The 17,682-nt window shown below is 35.5% G+C and overlaps 1 protein-coding gene across 2 annotated transcripts in view; it reads left to right on the top strand.

Moving 5' to 3' along the window:
• Positions 1 to 17,682, top strand: part of USP9X (ubiquitin specific peptidase 9 X-linked) — a 100,055-nt gene that overhangs the window by 55,207 nt on the left and 27,166 nt on the right. For both annotated transcript variants that reach the window (XM_061359323.1, XM_061359322.1), the window contains exons 15-25: positions 2,765 to 2,852; positions 3,614 to 3,956; positions 5,468 to 5,563; positions 7,133 to 7,344; positions 9,114 to 9,354; positions 9,550 to 9,699; positions 9,793 to 9,913; positions 10,372 to 10,502; positions 10,758 to 11,036; positions 13,630 to 13,755; positions 14,214 to 14,339. In XM_061359323.1, coding sequence (XP_061215307.1) covers positions 2,765 to 2,852; positions 3,614 to 3,956; positions 5,468 to 5,563; positions 7,133 to 7,344; positions 9,114 to 9,354; positions 9,550 to 9,699; positions 9,793 to 9,913; positions 10,372 to 10,502; positions 10,758 to 11,036; positions 13,630 to 13,755; positions 14,214 to 14,339 — 1,913 coding nt within the window. The remainder of the gene's footprint in view (positions 1 to 2,764; positions 2,853 to 3,613; positions 3,957 to 5,467; positions 5,564 to 7,132; positions 7,345 to 9,113; positions 9,355 to 9,549; positions 9,700 to 9,792; positions 9,914 to 10,371; positions 10,503 to 10,757; positions 11,037 to 13,629; positions 13,756 to 14,213; positions 14,340 to 17,682) is intronic.

The raw sequence follows: 17,682 nt of genomic DNA, 5'->3' as shown, positions 1-17,682 counted from the left end.
AACAATACTGTGGATTTTTTTAATTAGATAGTTTATTACATAATTAAAGGCAGTCAGAAAATATCTCCTAATGTTTCAGATAGGTAGTTAGACTGGAATACAGTTTCTGCGCAACTTCTGTTTCTTTTTCAGTTTTATATATTAAGTAGAGCAGAACAGAGACAGCACTGTGAAGATTGCCTTCCATGCCTTCCTGGAGAAAAGATTCCAGAAGTGGGGAAGGGAATAATGAAAGGAGAAGGAAGATAGTGATTGTGAGGCCAGAAGAAAGAACCTGGACATGTGTAGAATTAAGCTTAGTTAGAGAAGGTGAATGAGACAGAAGGAGAAAATTCAAGGCGAAGGTCCAAACAGCACAAGTCAAAAAAATGCCACATACAAAAAAAACCACCAACCCAAATCCAAGAATTGACTTGGCATCATTCTTATTTACAGTTAACATTTTTAATTTTAGTTTTGCCATGTTTTCGTTTTCCTTGAAGGCTTCCATAGTTGTGCCCTGTGACAGAGAAGACTGTTCCTGTGCTCCTGTTACTTGCTAATGCATATTCTTCTCTATCAATACCTTTTATATGTTTGCCCTTTTACAGTTGAAGAAAAGCCTAATCTGTAATAATTCATACTTTTCTGTGACTTTCTTTTCTACTGAACTTACCCTTTCCTCCAAATCTGCAAAGTTGTCAGAGAGATGAGGCAACTACCTACTGCATTGTGTAGTCCTGAAGGAGGAGGTCATGGTTCATCTGCTTGGTTACTCATCAAAGCCTTTTGAAATCTTAAAAGATTGCTAGCCAGTTCTTATCTTTTTCTGAAGAAATAAAATTTAAAGTGTTAATGAAGTATAATTATTTGTAGAAATTGGGCCATATGTGTTTATCACTAGTTACACTTGAATTTTCAACGTGTCCTTTTCTGACATATAATTTCTTCATTCTTCTGCTTCTGTATGTAGAAAGAATTTTTAAGGAGATCACATTTGAACTTGCTGTGGGATGCACAGTGTAGAAAATAAGTCGGGCAAATGTAGAAAAGAGCTGAGATGGAGAATATTTAGGGAAACTGTTTTTTTTTTTTGTAGTTCAGAATTTTTCAGAGTTCTAAAATACACACTTCCTTTGAACAACTGACTGACCTTTAATACTTGAGTTCTTCTCTTGTTGCCACTATTGACACTTGTGCCACTATTGAATTAATCTCTACTAAGGGAAAAAAAAAAAAGCCCAGGTAGTTCCCATAGTGAAAAGAAATGAACACCACCACCACCTCCCCCCACCAAAACAAATTTAAACACAAAAGCACCCAACATTTGAAGTGAACAGTTTTCATTTCTGTGCAGCACTGTAATTGCATATGTACTGCAATTGTTTCTTCTAGACCCTCAGCATATTTTTCAGATTTTTCTGCTTCTAATATTTAAATAATTTTTTAGCTATTACTTTTATAGTCTTTCTTCAGAATTTCTTTCTTGTCTTCTTTTTATAATTGCCCATTTATGCTTACTTCATGAGGTTCATTATTTAAATTTGGGAAGGAATTCTGGTGAACCTAATTTCAGTGTTGTAGACATCAATTAACTACTAGCGTTCTGTTTTTCCTTTTACTTGATTTTTAAGCTAATGTAGCTTTTGCACTAATGTAGAGAGCAGCATTTATGACAACTATTTTTCTCCTAATTTTGAAACATTGATGATGATAGATCAGCTGTTAGATTTGATTGTTTTGTTTTCCTTGTTCCTTGATATCAAAGGAGATACTGATTTTTCAGTTCTGATGATAATTTTTACTGAGTCTGGATGTCATCATGGTACAGATAATATATTTGCAAATAAGAAATACAGCATTAATTAGTTTAACACAACTGGCATAATGAATGTGTCATGGTGAAATATTACTAGTACAGGTCAAGGTAGTGCAAGTACAGATCTAGCTTGTATCTCTAATTAAAAAAAAACAACAACAGGAAGCAAAATGAACACCAAGCAAAACAACATCGAAACAAAGTTCCTATGAAACAAGCAGCTGTTTATTAAATAAAATACTATGCTGAGAATTGATAACATGCAGGTAAAAGTTTTACTTTTAGCCTTGCATTCAAATTACTCGGCTTCTTCTGTTTAAAGCTTGTCAATATTAAAGGCATTTGGGTTTTTTGTACTTGGAAACTTGCAGTAAATAAAGTTGGCATATACTTTTGTCCTCTATGTGATATTGCATACATAGCTACTTAAAAGGTGTTAAAGAACTGGAGTCATGATTTATTTCATTTGGAGAGGAAAAACCCTAAAGAGGGAAGACTGAAATTTGGAAAAGATGCTCTGTAATGAAACTAAAGCATCCTCTGGAAAAAAAGCATTGGATAATATGAATTATATGCTTGGTACACTTTTGTTTTAACTGACTTCTGACTTCAAACTGACTATTTGAAATCAGGGAGAATTGATCTGAATAGGTAGAATGCGGGTTCTTAATTGTTCTTTAATACTTCAATTGTACTTAATGATAAGCACATGTATTTGCCCATAATTGTTTGTTGATTTGATTATAGACCTTCCTAGTCTTTGCCCGCGTTTAGGGTTGCCTTTAGTTTAGGATTAAATATCAACTGGTAGCAGGCTATTGAAAACTATTTTCATAAACCTTACTGAAAATTTATTGGGTTTTGAGTGGTTTTAATTATAAGACTAACAAGTCTTCAAACATGTCTGTTAAGATCAGCATGTCTTTTTCTGAATGTATTGTCTAATAAAACTTTTTATATTTGCAGAGCATGGTGAATATGATCCTCAAACTGTAAGACCAGGAAGCAGATACAGTCACGTACAGGAAGTACAGGAGCGACTTAACTTCTTACGGTTAGTTTTAACTTACCATTTGTTTAACTTCTGTTAACTTTAAAGAGAAGCAAAACCCTAAACTCTGTATCTTTACCTAGCTTTATGTTCCTGTGTTAACTTCTTCCAAAACGCAGATGCAAAAATGCATCGAATGTTTTTGGTTTAGTTTGTTGTTGTCATCCCCGCCGCCTCTCCCAAGGTCTTCTATGCTAGTATTGGAATATTCAAATAAAATTTACTAGGATCTCTGCAATCCATGCTAGTGATTATGCATTAAGATTTGTATAGGCTTTGTCTGTCAGTGTTCAGAACCCTACTGACTTGAACACCGTTAGCATGTGGATACAGTTACATACATATTGCTGTAACTTAGCTGAAAATTAAAAGTATTTATGTGGGGATATGTCCATGTGTTCTACCACGTCAGATTTAATTTCAGGATCATAAACTGACATATACTCTTGTCAGACACTGACGTTAGGTTGTGAGAAACTGAGTGTTAAAAAGAGGTTGAAGTAAAAAAAAATTACTGTAATGACTTTTGACCAGCTGCTCTTTGAGTAAAGCAAGAAAACAAAGGACTTATGCTCATCACAGAGCTGCACTATGTTGGTGTTTTCTTTAAGCTGTGTCTCTCTTAGCATTTTATTATTTGGTCATACTTGTGATATATATGTGTATAATGTGCATATTCACCTTTTTGCCTGTACTTTTTACTGAATTGTAACTCTAGATGTCTGTTAGACAGTGCTATTAATTGTCTCTTTGTTTTGCTCAAGATTTTTATTGAAGGATGGTCAGCTGTGGCTCTGTGCCCCGCAGGCGAAGCAAATATGGAAGTGTTTAGCTGAAAATGCAGTTTATCTTTGTGATCGTGAAGCCTGTTTTAAATGGTATTCCAAACTAATGGGGGATGAACCAGACTTAGACCCTGACATTAATAAGGACTTCTTTGAAAATAATGTGCTTCAGCTGGATCCTTCCCTATTAACAGAAAATGGAATGAAATGTTTTGAACGTTTCTTCAAAGCTGTGAACTGTCGAGAAGGAAAGCTAGTAGCAAAAAGGCGAGCCTATATGATGGATGATCTGGAATTAATAGGATTAGACTACCTTTGGAGGGTGAGTTAACTGGAGGAAACATGTGAAAGGTTAACTCCTAAGTCTTTCTCAGTCTCTTTTTGTGTTTTGGGGAATGTGTGATTTAATTAATAAGTTTATAATATTTAAATAATACTTTAAATTAATAAGTATATTGATAACTTTATTGATAAAATGTTACTGTGACTGAAATCAAAAAAAGCTACGTTGCTTGGTAAAAAAGCTCCTAAATGCATGGATATTGACTCCAGTGTCTTTCCAGCAAGTATGCAAGCTGGTACGTTTGCAGACTGATGTTTAATGGAAAGTTATTTGAAACATCAAGTATATTTGTGTGTGCGCATGAGATTGAAAATTTACCTATACTTTTCAAGAAGAAAGGATTGTTCCCTTTGCATTATCTGTAGGTTTTCCTTTCTCCTTCTCATGCGTGTTAGAAATAAATTCTATTTTGTGTACTTCATAAGCTAATTCATGTCATTCATTCTAGTATGGTAAACTGAAATGATTCTAGATTAGACCAAGTGATGACTGGTCTGATTCTTTCTCATAATATCCACAACTTTTCACCTAAACATCGTCATAGGTTTTCAGTAGGAAGATTGTAGCATTTTGTAGCTTGCCAAATATATCAGTGAAAAACATCAATATCTAATTTGATACTTAATTTTTTTCAGAATATTTCTAGTTTTCAGGAGCTGCATTGGAACCCACAGTAGCACACTGTGGTATGGTTATCATGGCTGTGTTTTGTAAAACGTGCTGTATATAAAGCAGCGGTCTTCACTAATTTTGGTTGTGGCTTGTTGAAGGGTTAGGTATTTTAATGCTGGTGATAACAGGTAAACCAAAGAAGATCACAGCTTTCATGCAAGTTTTCACATAGTGTTTGTTTACAAAGTGCACGCATAATGCTAGCATGTTTTAGTTGTGGGAATCAACTTACTTAGATCTGCCCTGCCACTGGCAGCATGACAGAACTTGCGAAACTTCTGCTCATTATCCTGCAGGGCTTTTCTGTAAAGGCTGCTTTCAGACCTGGTGGCTAGTAAATAAAATTTAGATTATCAGGTTAGAAACAGAACTCATTTGCCTGTTCACCTGCTCCCCACTCACAGCCGTTTAAATACTTTAAAATTCTGGGTTTAAGTCTTTGGTGATGTAGAATGTTCAAGCATCTGAAAAAATAGTTGTCTTACTCTCTGAAACCAGTGAAAATGGAAACGTAATGTGAATATTAATATATAAACACTACTTTTATTCAGTTTATAAAGCATCAACTTTTTTTGCTACCTCTGAACTCCTTTAAACTAGTTAATTCTTAATTTTGACTCTTGCATAGTTAACTTCTGTGTAGGTTGTATTGATTATATTTTGCAACCTAGCATTTTGGTCCCTTTTGTCTCATAAAATAAATAGAGGTACTGTTATGTCAGGATAGTTACATAATTGTTTTGGTTTTAAATTTTACACCAGAAATTTTTAAGATGTTCTAATACTTCTTTTTTGTTTGTTTTTTTTAATTGTGATAGGTTGTGATTCAGGGAAATGATGACATCGCAAACAGAGCAATAGATCTTCTTAAAGAGATCTATACTAATCTTGGCCCAAGGTTACAAGTTAATCAGGTAAAAAAAAAAAAAAAAGGCAAGCAACAAGAAAACTGGGATATAATGAGATAGAAAAATAGTGACAAAATTCAGTTTGGTGATATTTGCATATTTGAAAGCTTTGAAAACAGGAGAGTTTTCATGTTTTGGAGAGTATGTGTCTGAGTCTAGCCATCAGGTTCTGGTCAGATGCAGAACTGAGAGTTTTTTCTGATACTTTCAGACTGAATTCTGATAATCTTTTAACATTTAATTAATCTGTCATATGTGCTCTTTCTACTCAGAAAAAGTTGGTATCATATGCATAAGTATACTTAATAAGACTTCTGTTGAATTTGCAGTATGATGGTGGGTCTGTTGGATGTTGTCTGTTGGATGTTGTCATAAGTTCACCTAATCTTTATGTTATGTCCCTTACAAAGGGTCACAGAGTTTTCATATAATGATCAAGCTGAGCTCTAGCAAACGGCATTACCTCCCTGCATTAATATTTTCTGGGAGATATGTTCCAGTGGACAGGGAAGAGTGATGCTGAGTTACTGAAAGGTCAGAGGAGGTGAACTATTGGGATTTCACAAATTTTAGGGGGGATATTCTCCTTCAAGCAGTCTTCAATTGGTAGCTTTTTATATGTCTTTAAACTCCCAATTTTCATACTGTCCTCAAAAACACAGGCTTCAGAGCTGTCAGTCTGCTAGATACAGCACAGCTGTTCTAGGTAGTGCATTTACAGCCATTCAAGCTATAACTTAAGTGTAGTGGCAGATGGGCTTTGTTCTTCTTGCTATAGGTCTGTGCTTACTAAGCATGTATAGATCTGTCCATCTGCACATTGATAGATCTGACATACAGGAGGTGTTGGATTTATATAACATGCACACAGGTATTTTGTTTCAGTGTGATGGTAATTCCTCTGCTCCTGAGTTGCCTCTAAGAAAACTGCATACTGGACTATGGTTTACTGCCATAGCTATGATGTTTTATTGCAGACTACTACCTGGAGACACTGCAAACTTTTTACAGCGAAAGTACAGGTCATCTGTCAGTCTAGGTCAGGATCAAGATGTTAGATATCAGACAGAAGGAAAAGATTAGCTGCAGCTGCCACTATACTGAATCTAGCTCAAAATTCACTTCTGAGTTAATTCAGGAGAAGAATGCATAGAGTGTATCTGCAGCTGGGTTATGTGATTTGGAGGGGAGGATGTAGTGGTCTGTAAGTGTTCTGTGTTCACTCCTTAAATTAACCTGTACACTAGATTGTCAGCTACAGGTTCTTTAACATCATCTGAGGAAGTAAGAGAGAATAAATTCTAGTGTTTTCTGTTCAGATTTTCACTTTTTCTGTGTAAATGCAGGTTTTTCTCTGTACAGTTACAGCTGCTGATGGCATGCAAGATTTTTGAAGCACACACGAAGTTAGAGCTATTTATCAACAGCAGTTTATTCTAAAGTGGAATAAAAATAGTGATTTACCTGGCTTTGTTTGGTTGTTGCTTTTTATCTTTCCATCTGCCATTGGTTTATCCAGCTGAAAAGATGTTTTTTAATATTTCTTGTAATTGGACCATTTTTCAATGTAATTAGGTAGTGATTCATGAAGACTTCATTCAGTCCTGTTTTGATCGTCTAAAAGCCTCCTATGATACATTATGTGTGTTGGATGGAGATAAAGACAGTATCAATTGTGCAAGACAAGAAGCCATACGAATGGTGAGAGTGTTGACTGTTTTAAGAGAGTATATAAATGAATGTGACAGTGATTACCATGAAGAGAGAACTATTCTACCTATGTCAAGGTATGTGTGAAAATGCACTACTGTGATCTTGATTTCTGTTAACCAAAATATTACTGATCTCTTTGTGATTTCTGTGTTCTAAAGGGCATCTGTTCAGGGAATAAACATATAGAGTTTCAGGATCTTGTTTCCTTCACTAACATATGAAACTGGTCTGTAGTTTAAAAAAATAATAAATCCAGAAAATCAGGCAAATACAGGCATATATGAGAGGGACAGCAGACCTGACAATAAAGTTGTTTCTGATGTTTTATTCTATAGCTAGCACCTGTGTACCTTGTGGCTACATAGTTTTAGATGGGCTGTTTTTTTTAAAGTTTGCTTTCCCCCCCACTCCTGATAATTATTTAAAAGAAATACCATTCTCTAAGTTACCACGGGCAAAGCTTCTTTATTTTTCATACTCCTGTCATGCCAACCACAAAAAAAGGTGGTGGTAACGTGTATCTTCAACCTCCATATTTGTTCACAGAGATGCTAATCTTACTTTGCAAGCTAAAATTTAGGATTACTTCTAAGTGAAATGTTCTGTGTAAGTTGATCTTAAAAAGAGAAAGATGAGAATAGCTCTTTGAGGTGTATTTATTTTCTGTATATCTTCACTCTTTTTAAATACATCCTTGAGTAAAAACAGTTTAAATCCTACCTGCTCCTTCTTTGAAACTGTCTCTGGTACAAAGGAAAAGGAAACACTTAAATCCAGTGTTGTGTAGTTGTCTTCACAAACAAAATACTTTATTTCCTGAGGGAGAAAAACAGAACAGAAAACTGCTTAAATATTCCAGTGATGGTAGCTGATTTCTGTGGGAAGCAAGTCTCAAAGATACATGACGAATACACTGAGATTGCTATGGGTTTATGATGCATCTGACATATTCTTAGACATGATGGGGGTTTGTTGTCCCCTTATTTTAAATGCCCTTTTTGTCAAGAACATTGAAGAGATGGCTATTTCTTCATGATGTGTCAGTAATTTGCAGCACTCCTACAGCATTTTTATTGTTTATATAATTGATTAGTCCTCATGAACTTCTCTTGTTGATTACAGGAGCATCTCTTTTATATAGGCTGTTTATTTGATTAGTCTAACTTTTTCACAGGTCTTGTTAGCAAGGAGCTTTTTATGAGGAATTTTTTCCTTCTTCTTTTGCGTGGGAGTAGTTTGTTAGGCTTCTCTGGGCACATTTTTCCTAATGAATTCTCTACCATTGTGCAGAGCATGATCACTGCTAAGTGTGAAAGCATTTCTTCTTTTTTTGACCTCTTTAAATTTTTTAAAAGGACTCTGATTTAAAAAGAATAAAATTCTAATATAAAACTTCTGACAGCTTTTGACAGAAGGCATTAAGAATTGGTGTCCTGATGGCTTCTTCTGATCTGGGTGTATTTTAAACTGAGTTGTTTTGCTAAAAGAGCAAAACATAGTTGCCACTCTGATTGGGCTTTATTTATGTGTTTTCATAAGGAAATTGCAAGCCAGAGAAAAGGTCTAAAACTCTGTAAGAGACTTTCCAGAATTCTCTTAAAGTTCCTAATCTGTCTGTAAAGTTGACCATATTCTTAATGCAGTTGTGTGGAGTGTGGCTTCTTCAGAGTTTCTCTGTGTGTTATGTCTGCATAGTTCCTGGTGCTTGCACAAAATCTCATACTGGAGTATATCACCATGTGTAAAGATTTAATGTTGAAATATCCACAACACAGAATTCAGCAGGAAAAATAATCTCTTTTGTGAAGACGAAAATGACTTTATCTGATTTGTGTGTTTGCAGAGCTTTCCGTGGTAAACATATCACACTAGTGGTTCGTTTTCCAAACCAAGGCCGACAAGTGGAAGATTTGGATATTTGGTCTCATACAAATGACACAATTGGCCAAGTACGACGCTGTATCCTCAATCGTATTAAAGCCAATAGCGCACACACAAAAGTAGAACTGTTCATTGGTGGTGAGCTGGTGGACCCTGCAGATGATAGAAAATTAATTGGGCAGTTGAATCTCAAAGATAAAACGGTAAGTGCTGCAGCTTGATTGTTTACATCTTCCCTTTTGTAAATGTTTGAAAAATACCATGCATGGGATCGCTTACTTACGTGAAATAGTTCCATTCCTCCTCCTTGTATTATGCCATCAACATTGTAGCAAGTGCTTATTTAGGACAGAGTCTTCATTTTTCAGTAGTATTAAAGCTATGATTGTGTTTTTCAGCTAATTACAGCGAAGCTTACACAGATAAATTCTAATATGCCCTCAAGTCCAGATAGTTCTTCGGACTCTTCAACTGGTTCTCCGGGCAACCATGGCAATCACTACAGTGATGGTCCAAATCCAGAAGTTGAAAGCTGTTTGCCTGGAGTGGTACGCATATTCTGAAATGAACAGTTAAAAGCATTTTTTCCCTGTACTTTGTCTTCAGTTATTTTATGGGGGTTTTTATTTGCTTATTTTAAGATCATGTCCCTGCATCCTCGATACATCTCTTTTCTTTGGCAAGTTGCAGACCTGGGCAGTAGCCTAAATATGCCACCTCTTAGAGATGGAGCACGTGTACTTATGAAGCTCATGCCGCCAGGTAAAACCTAATTTTATCCTGTTTTATCTTGTAAAATCCTGTGTAATAATTTCTCACCTGTTGTATAAAAATGAGGAGAGAGTAGTATGTTCCAGTTCTTGGTAATTTTTTGATAATACAATTCATGACTGTTACCCTAATTGGGATTATAAATGTATTTCCCAAATAGTTATTTCTTGTATTTAAAGTTTGGTTTTGGTAGGGTTTGGTGTAGTGAAAATGGGGAGAAGCATTGTATCTTAGAAATGTTTCTGTAACACTGTTTTAATAGGATCACATATGTACTGGCAGAAAAAATTGCAGAACGCTTCATAGTCGGATCTTCTATCAGTTACACTTTGTGCAACTTTACACTTAAATTTTTTCAGATTTTAATCAATTGTAAATAATTGTAAATATTATTACTGTCTTGTTCTAGGTTTGTTGCAAAATATTTATAAGTTGTGTTTTTATTGCAGATAACACTACCGTTGAGAAACTAAGAGCTATTTGTTTAGATCATGCAAAGCTTGGGGAAAGCAGCCTTAGTCCATCCCTTGATTCTCTATTCTTTGGTCCTTCTGCCTCACAAGTGCTGTATCTAACAGAGGTTTGTGATGCCTTGCTGTTATGTAAAAGTTTTCAACTCTGTCTTTGGAAATCCTTTTTGTAACATTATGGAAGCCTAAGATCAAATCCTGGTTTGAAATTAACAATTGAAGATACCTAACAATTTACTGAAATAAATTGGTGTATGACAAATGCTGTCAAAGCATTGCCTAAGTAATATTCCAACATAGACTCATGTTCAGTCATCTGTATTCAAGTTAGTGCATTTCTGTTAACTCTGTATTTTGTTCTACAGGTAGTTTATGCCTTGTTAATGCCTGCCAGTGCACCTCTGGGAGAAGATGCCAGCGACTTTCAATACAACTTCTTAAAAAGTGGTGGCTTGCCTCTTGTATTGAGCATGCTGACTAGAAATAACTTCCTGCCAAATGCAGATATGGAAACTCGAAGGGGTGCCTACCTTAACGCTCTAAAAATAGCCAAATTATTGCTAACAGCAATTGGATATGGCCATGTTCGAGCTGTGGCAGAAGCTTGTCAGCCAGTTGTGGAAGGCACAAGTACAATTTCACCGGTAATATAAATGTTCCTTGCTGCAAATAGCAGCTTACTTTGGTTTTATATTGTCTGCAGCAACATTTGTGTACTCTCTATTGACAAACACTTTGGGTTGCATATCAAGAACTCTTGGTACTTCCAGATAACGTTGTCTTGTAATTCTAAAAGAGAAATCAACTTACTAAACAAATTCTGTTTCTTTCTGACTGTAGAAAAGCTAGGTGTGAGATCCACTTGCTTTATATATGTACATATGTATGTACTTACTATGCAAGTACATCTATCCCATAAATGTGAATTCTGATATTTTATTTTTTTTGAGCTGTGGAGTCTACATTGGATGTGCCTCTGAATTTCTTCTATTTTCTATTTAGAGCATAAAACAACAGAACTGACATTGAGTCTTGCTAGCCCTTTTTGTACACAAAAATAAGTTCTTGGCTTGCTAGATTCTTAATTCTGTCCATTGCTGGTAGAAAGTTCTTGTGGAGAGCAGCCAGGTACACTGCAAAGTTGAGTGTTGATAGTTGAAAAGTGTTCTACCCTAAAATTTCTCAGAGTTGGAAAGGGAAATTTTGAATTGTGATCTCATATGTCTAGTAATAGGTTTTTTGATGTTTAATATGGCTGGCTAGCTTGTTTGCATCTGGACAAATATGTTGGGGGTCAAGATTTTATTTCTGCCCTCTTAAAGAAGGCGTACAGTGTAGACCCAAAAAGAAAAAAATGCTGCTTTCCTTCTTGGACATTTACTTCCAGGTGTTCCAGTTATTTATTTTGGGGGTTGTTTTTTTCTTTTTTTTGTGAGATTTTGTCCCGTATAGTTTCTTGAGCTGTCAACTTATGCTCAAGAATACATACAGGGCCCCACTTCAAAGCACTTTTTTCCAGTATCTGTACTAACATCCATCTCTGAATCAGAGAAGTACATTTCTATTAAGTCTGAAAAATAAGTATCTATTCTGGTTAGCAGCATCTATTAGAAGATACCTAATTCATTCTTCTTCAAGGAAGTCAGAAGTCCTGATTGCAAAAAGGTGAATTATCCCTCTTTATGTCTCATGTTAGAATATAATAAAAAACATCTTCAAGCAAACATGTTTGCTATCCTGTCCTTCATCTATTTAAAATGAGTAAATGTTACTGCCCTATTTTCTTAAGATTATTCAAAAGGTGGTTTGGAACACAGGTAACAGTTGATTCTTGAAGTACTGTTTAAAACAACAGTCTTGAAGTACTGTTTGAAACAGATTAATGCTGCCCACTTAGGAGGAAGCAGCATTTGTCCATGACTACTGACATTCAGTGTTTAAGGTTTCAAACACCCAGTTTATTAACTGCTTTGTTGGAAAAAACCCTGTTATTCTTGCTGTCATCGTCATCCTGTTTGAAGGACTTTGGTCTTGATACTTTTTATTGCTGTATCACCAGTGAGCTTATACATTGGGTTGGAGGTGAGATTTGTAAACACTTTGCATCCTTCTTGTCTAAAACATAAGTACCACAGCATAACTTTGTCTTAGCTTTCCATCTGTACTTAAGATAACAAGATAACTATTATTACATGTCTGCAGTCTTCCTGTTACCAGTCTGCTGCTGTCACTAGGACCTTTTAGATTTTTATTTTTTTTTGCTTTCATAGGAAGTTGAAGCAGTAATGTTAATGTATTCTGGTTCACAGATCCTGGTTTGCCCCCATATATATTTTTTGATTATTTACAGCCTGCCTCCAATAGCTAAATTAGCTCTGTAAGCTCTGTCAGTTGTCAGTGGGAGTTCCGTAATTTTGCTCCCTAAATCAAGTGTCTTTAATGAACCCGTCAAAGCAAAGGGATATGACAGGTGTTACAGAAAACTTCATGGAGTACCTTTTCAGCAGCATTTGAGACGGGGGTTTTGGTTGAAATGGTAATAGAAAATGAAGAAACTGTTTTGTGCAAGACCATGGCACACAGTCCTTTCAAGTAAGTTTGTCTAGGAGGAAACAACCATACTGGATTTGACCTGTTAAAACTGTGAAGCTCTGTCAGACAAAGGAACTTCATAAGAACAAACTCCATGCTCAAACCAGTACCAAAAAAAAGTTGTCTTGCTGTTGTTCCTGTTGTGAAAGTGTGATAAAGAATGGGAGGGATAATTCAAAACAGAATTCTTCAACGGGGCTTTAACTCAAATGCTTAAAATGTACTTAACTATGATGGAAATTACAGCGGTGTTCTTCCTGGACACTAGTAGCGAATCCAAAGGGTGACTCATTGTTTTAGCAAACCCTTTTTTTCCTGCATCATCAGGAAGGGAAGAAGGCATCTAAACATTATATTAATGTTAACTTGAAATAATCTGACCAGTAGAGAAACCCCCAAACCTACATAGTTTTGAGCAAGTGCCTCTCAACTGCTTGTGTTCTGTGATTGTCCAGGATAGCATGCAGTGTCTTCAGATGTGATGGTATCTATTTGAAAATGAGGGGGCTTATTTTTCTTGATGTTTACATTTTCTGTCCTTCCAAGATACTTCTTAATTCTACCAAACCTTTCCAAGTAACATTAGCTTTTCATATCTTCTTGTTTTCTTTTTTCTATGTATAAATAAGAAATACTTTCTTCCAGATAAATCAGGCTACGCATGACCAGGCAGTGGTGCTACAAAATGCCCTACAAAACATTCCTAATCCAACTTCAGAATGCATGCTAAGAAATGTAGCAATACGTCTTGCACAACAAATATCTGATGAGGTTAGTGAATTGTATCTGTAAAATCAGACAGTTGAACTCTGATTTAACTAAATTCCTTATGCAGAAGAAATGTCTTTGAAGTAAAGTATGAAAAAAGGGTTTAATTGTGCCTTTGTCCTTTTAAATAAGTTTCTGCTTTCACCAGGCATGTCAAAGCAAACAAAATCTGAATTTCTTTGACAGTATCACTGTGTCTGTAAGTTTCTGAAATTATGAAAACTGCTGCAGATTTTAAGTTCACGTGTTAGTTTACATGCTACTTCTATTAATAAAATATAATGTGATGTACAAATGCTTTTCAAGATGCATCATCTTTTTTCTATTTAAAGAAAAAATCTATGTTAAATTTTAAAATTTTAAACTTTCTATAAAATATGTTTGTAAGAGTTTCGAATCCATTGTAATGTTATTTGGGACTGCATTTTAATGTTGCTTTGGTTTATTTCTCTTTTTTTCAGGCTTCAAAATACATCCCTGATATCTGTGTTATTAGGGCAGTACAAAAAATTGTTTGGGCATCAGGTTGTGGGTCAGTCCAACTGGTTTTCAGCTCAAATGAGGAAATTAGTAAAATCTATGAAAAGGTAAGAACTCCCAAGCAACTTCTTTTCTAACTGGTGTTTTGTTTACAGAAGAGATGGTATCAACCAGGTCAGATTTAGTGTGATGAGCTTTTAAGTGGATGTCTTGGTGATGGAGTCTAGTAATTGGTACTTGTAGTCTAGTACATGTCATTTGTCATACCACAGTTTAATTCTCTGTTTGAAATTACTTTTCTCAGTAACTATTTAATTGTAACTTGAGTCTGATGTCAGTTCAAAAATGCACCAGTTCTGTAAGCTGCTAACATATTTTCAGCCCAGTTAGATTCTGTGTCTAAATAAGGAATAAGCATTTCTTGCAATGCAAATGTTTTCTGGTCTTCAAACTTAAAAGGTATATTCCTCAAAAGCTGATGTAAAATGTGTGTGCATTCTGGAACAAGAAACAAAGTATTTGATTTGAAATTAGCACTGAAACACTGGTAAAATGAAACTTCAGTGCTAATCCTTTATGGGTTTTTTTTCTTTTATTATGTAGATGTGTAAAACATATTCATGGTTTCACATGTGGTTTATGCAGATCATTTGGAGTTGGGGGTTATGTGTATGTTATGACATACCTCGTGTTTAATGAATGTTGCTTAACAGTTATAGGAAATAGTAATCTGTCTTCTGAAACTGATTTAAGAAATAAATTTTTTAAGTATCTTCTCGTTTGTCTTATAAAATCAAGTAATGCTCCAGAGCTAAAGGGAAAGAAATATATAGGGTTGTGCTTAAATGATCAGTTAGAGGAAGAATATTTACTTCAGCAAATTGCAACACCTTCTCATTTAGCTTATACAGGGATATAATGGTATCTGTTTTGATTGCTGTGGAAATGACAACCTCATGAGATAAGTTGGAGTGGGGTGGTTGTGTTTTTGTGAGTTGGTTTTGTTTTTTAATTGAGGTGATTAACTTGCATACAAAATGTGGTTTAGTTAGCATGACAGTCCAGGCATATGAAGATGTGCTCCTACATCTATACATTCATAGAATCATAGAATAGTTAAGGTTGGAAAGGACCTTAAGATCATCAAGTTCCAACCCCCTGCCAGGGGCAGGGACACCTCGCTCTAAGCCATGTCAACCAAGGCTCTGTCCAGCTTGGCCCTTGACACTGCCAGGGATGGAGCATTCACAGCTTCTTTGGGTAACCCATTCCAGTGCCTCACCACCATAACAGTAAAGAACTTCCTCCTTGTATCTGACCTGAACTTCCCCTGTTTTCAGTTTTAACCCCTTACCCCTTGTCCTATCACTACAGTCCCTAATGAAGAGTCCCTCCCCCAGTATCCCTGTAGGCCCCCTTCAGATACTGGAAGGCTGCTCTCAGGTCTCCATGCAGCCTTCTCCAGGCTGAACAGCCCCAGTGTTTTCAGCAATATTGGTCTAGAAAAAATACACCTAAAGGAAAATACACCTAAATGTCCTCTTCAGGTATTTTTCTGGTTGAAAATTTTGCAGTTAAGTTCTATAAGAATACTTTCAAACAATTGAAGTTTTAAAATAGTTGAAATTTAAGCTGTGCATGTTCAGTCATCCTTCAAATGACTTTTTTATGATTATGATTATTTTTTATGATTATGATTGTTACTGACACTTGACGTTTGTAATAAATGGCAGCTGCGTTTGATTTATGCTAGGCAAAAGGAAATAAAAATGGTAGTGAAAAATATAAAAAGAGAAAGAAATTGCAGAAATAATAAGGGGGGGATAAAGAACGCGATGTTAAAATAACATAGAAAGTATCTATTGTAGAAGAAAAGGCATATAAGGCAAGAAAATACACCCTTTTGGTATGAGAGAACTGTGTTTGGTTGTAGATGAGAGAAAATATCTCCTGTGGTACTTTATAAAGATTGAATAAACCAGTGACTGACAAACACTGGCTTAGAGGAAAAAGTGTTTCAAGAAAAATGCTTTCAGTTTCCTGAGTTTACCACTAAATCTTAGACTTTTAGCTCATAGGTCATAGGAGTATTTTGCTAAGTCTATGGTGTAGAAATTTATCATTAAATGTTAGTTTAAGAACAAAAGCAGACTGATCTTTGTGAAGTCAGGAATGTCATGTCAAGATTCCTAAAAACATCAAAGGCAACTATGGTAAACTCTTTTTTGTTATGAAGCACTTCAGAGTAGTCTCATTAAGTATGACTTATGCAACAGTGTTGTGAGCGCTTTAAGAAGCTTCTGAACTTAACTGGTGAATTCAATTAGACTTTAAAGCCAAGCTAAATTATTCTGAGAGCATAACTTTTATGGAGTCTCTTTTGCCTCCTGCCTGAGAATTCTGGTATGGGAGTCCTCTCAGTGACTGAAAAAGGCTGTGTGTGCCTTTCAGCGGTGTCAGACTGCCATTTTCTGTTATCTCAGAGAAGGCTCATACCCACCTGAAATACTACAACTATGCTGCTGGTACAAACTCATGAGCTCTTGGTGCCTGTGTATAGGGAAGTATTTCATTGAGTAGAAAATGCAGTTTTCCTTTCTACTAGATCTCTGCACCCATGCAAAAATTATTTTCTTTTTAAATAGAGCTTCAGTACAGAAGCAGGTGCAGTCCTGAACTTTTTGAAAACATTTTGCTTTTACTTTCCTGACTTGAGATATGTCAGAATTACGATGTCCTCTTGCTGCAGTGGTAGTGACTGTCCCTGATTTTTATCTGTTGCACAAAGACAAAACACTGTCTATTGCCAGACTGAGACATACTTCATCCTCTTCTACTGCTGTTTACAATTAGTTAACTCTTCTACATTGTAATCACCTCTTTCTGCCTACTTATTCTTGATACCTTTCCATGTATAAAACACGTCTGTAGCTAATGTTGCTAACCTGCAGCCAGGATTACTGGTGAGTTAAGATTGAAACCTACTCACATTCAGTTTCTTCAGAGCTTCTTCAAGCTAATTAATTTTGGCTTAGATGGAGGAGAGGGCTTGCTTTTTATTTTCAAGTATTATTTTCGAGAAATGTACCCAAATCAACTTGCTAGATTCAGATTTTTAATTGAAAGAGTAACCTATGTACCTATTTAAAATATTGTTCTTTCCTATTTCAAAAATCACCGTAGAACCTGTTTGAAACTTGTTTCAGATGCTTTGTGTTTCTGAACAACAGTGAAGTGCTGAATAAATTCCAGCAGTATTAAGAAACCTTTGTTAAATAAGTTGTGAGTGTCAAAGCTTTGTAAAACTGAACTTCCTGAAGAATTTTACAGCATTGTTGCCTTCCTGTGTTTAAGTAGTAACTGTTTCCAAAGCTTTAAACTTCAGGTTCTGAGTAGTAAAGAAAAACATCTTATTTAAGAATTAACTCAAGTACAAACAAAAAAACCCCA

This window comes from Neopsephotus bourkii, unplaced genomic scaffold, assembly GCF_033783945.1.
Source record: "Neopsephotus bourkii isolate Nb327-2 ecotype Australia unplaced genomic scaffold, CSIRO-AGI_Nbou_v1 NB_962, whole genome shotgun sequence".
In the NCBI taxonomy this organism is placed as follows: domain Eukaryota; kingdom Metazoa; phylum Chordata; class Aves; order Psittaciformes; family Psittacidae; genus Neopsephotus; species Neopsephotus bourkii.
This window is presented reverse-complemented; position numbering and strand designations above follow the sequence as displayed.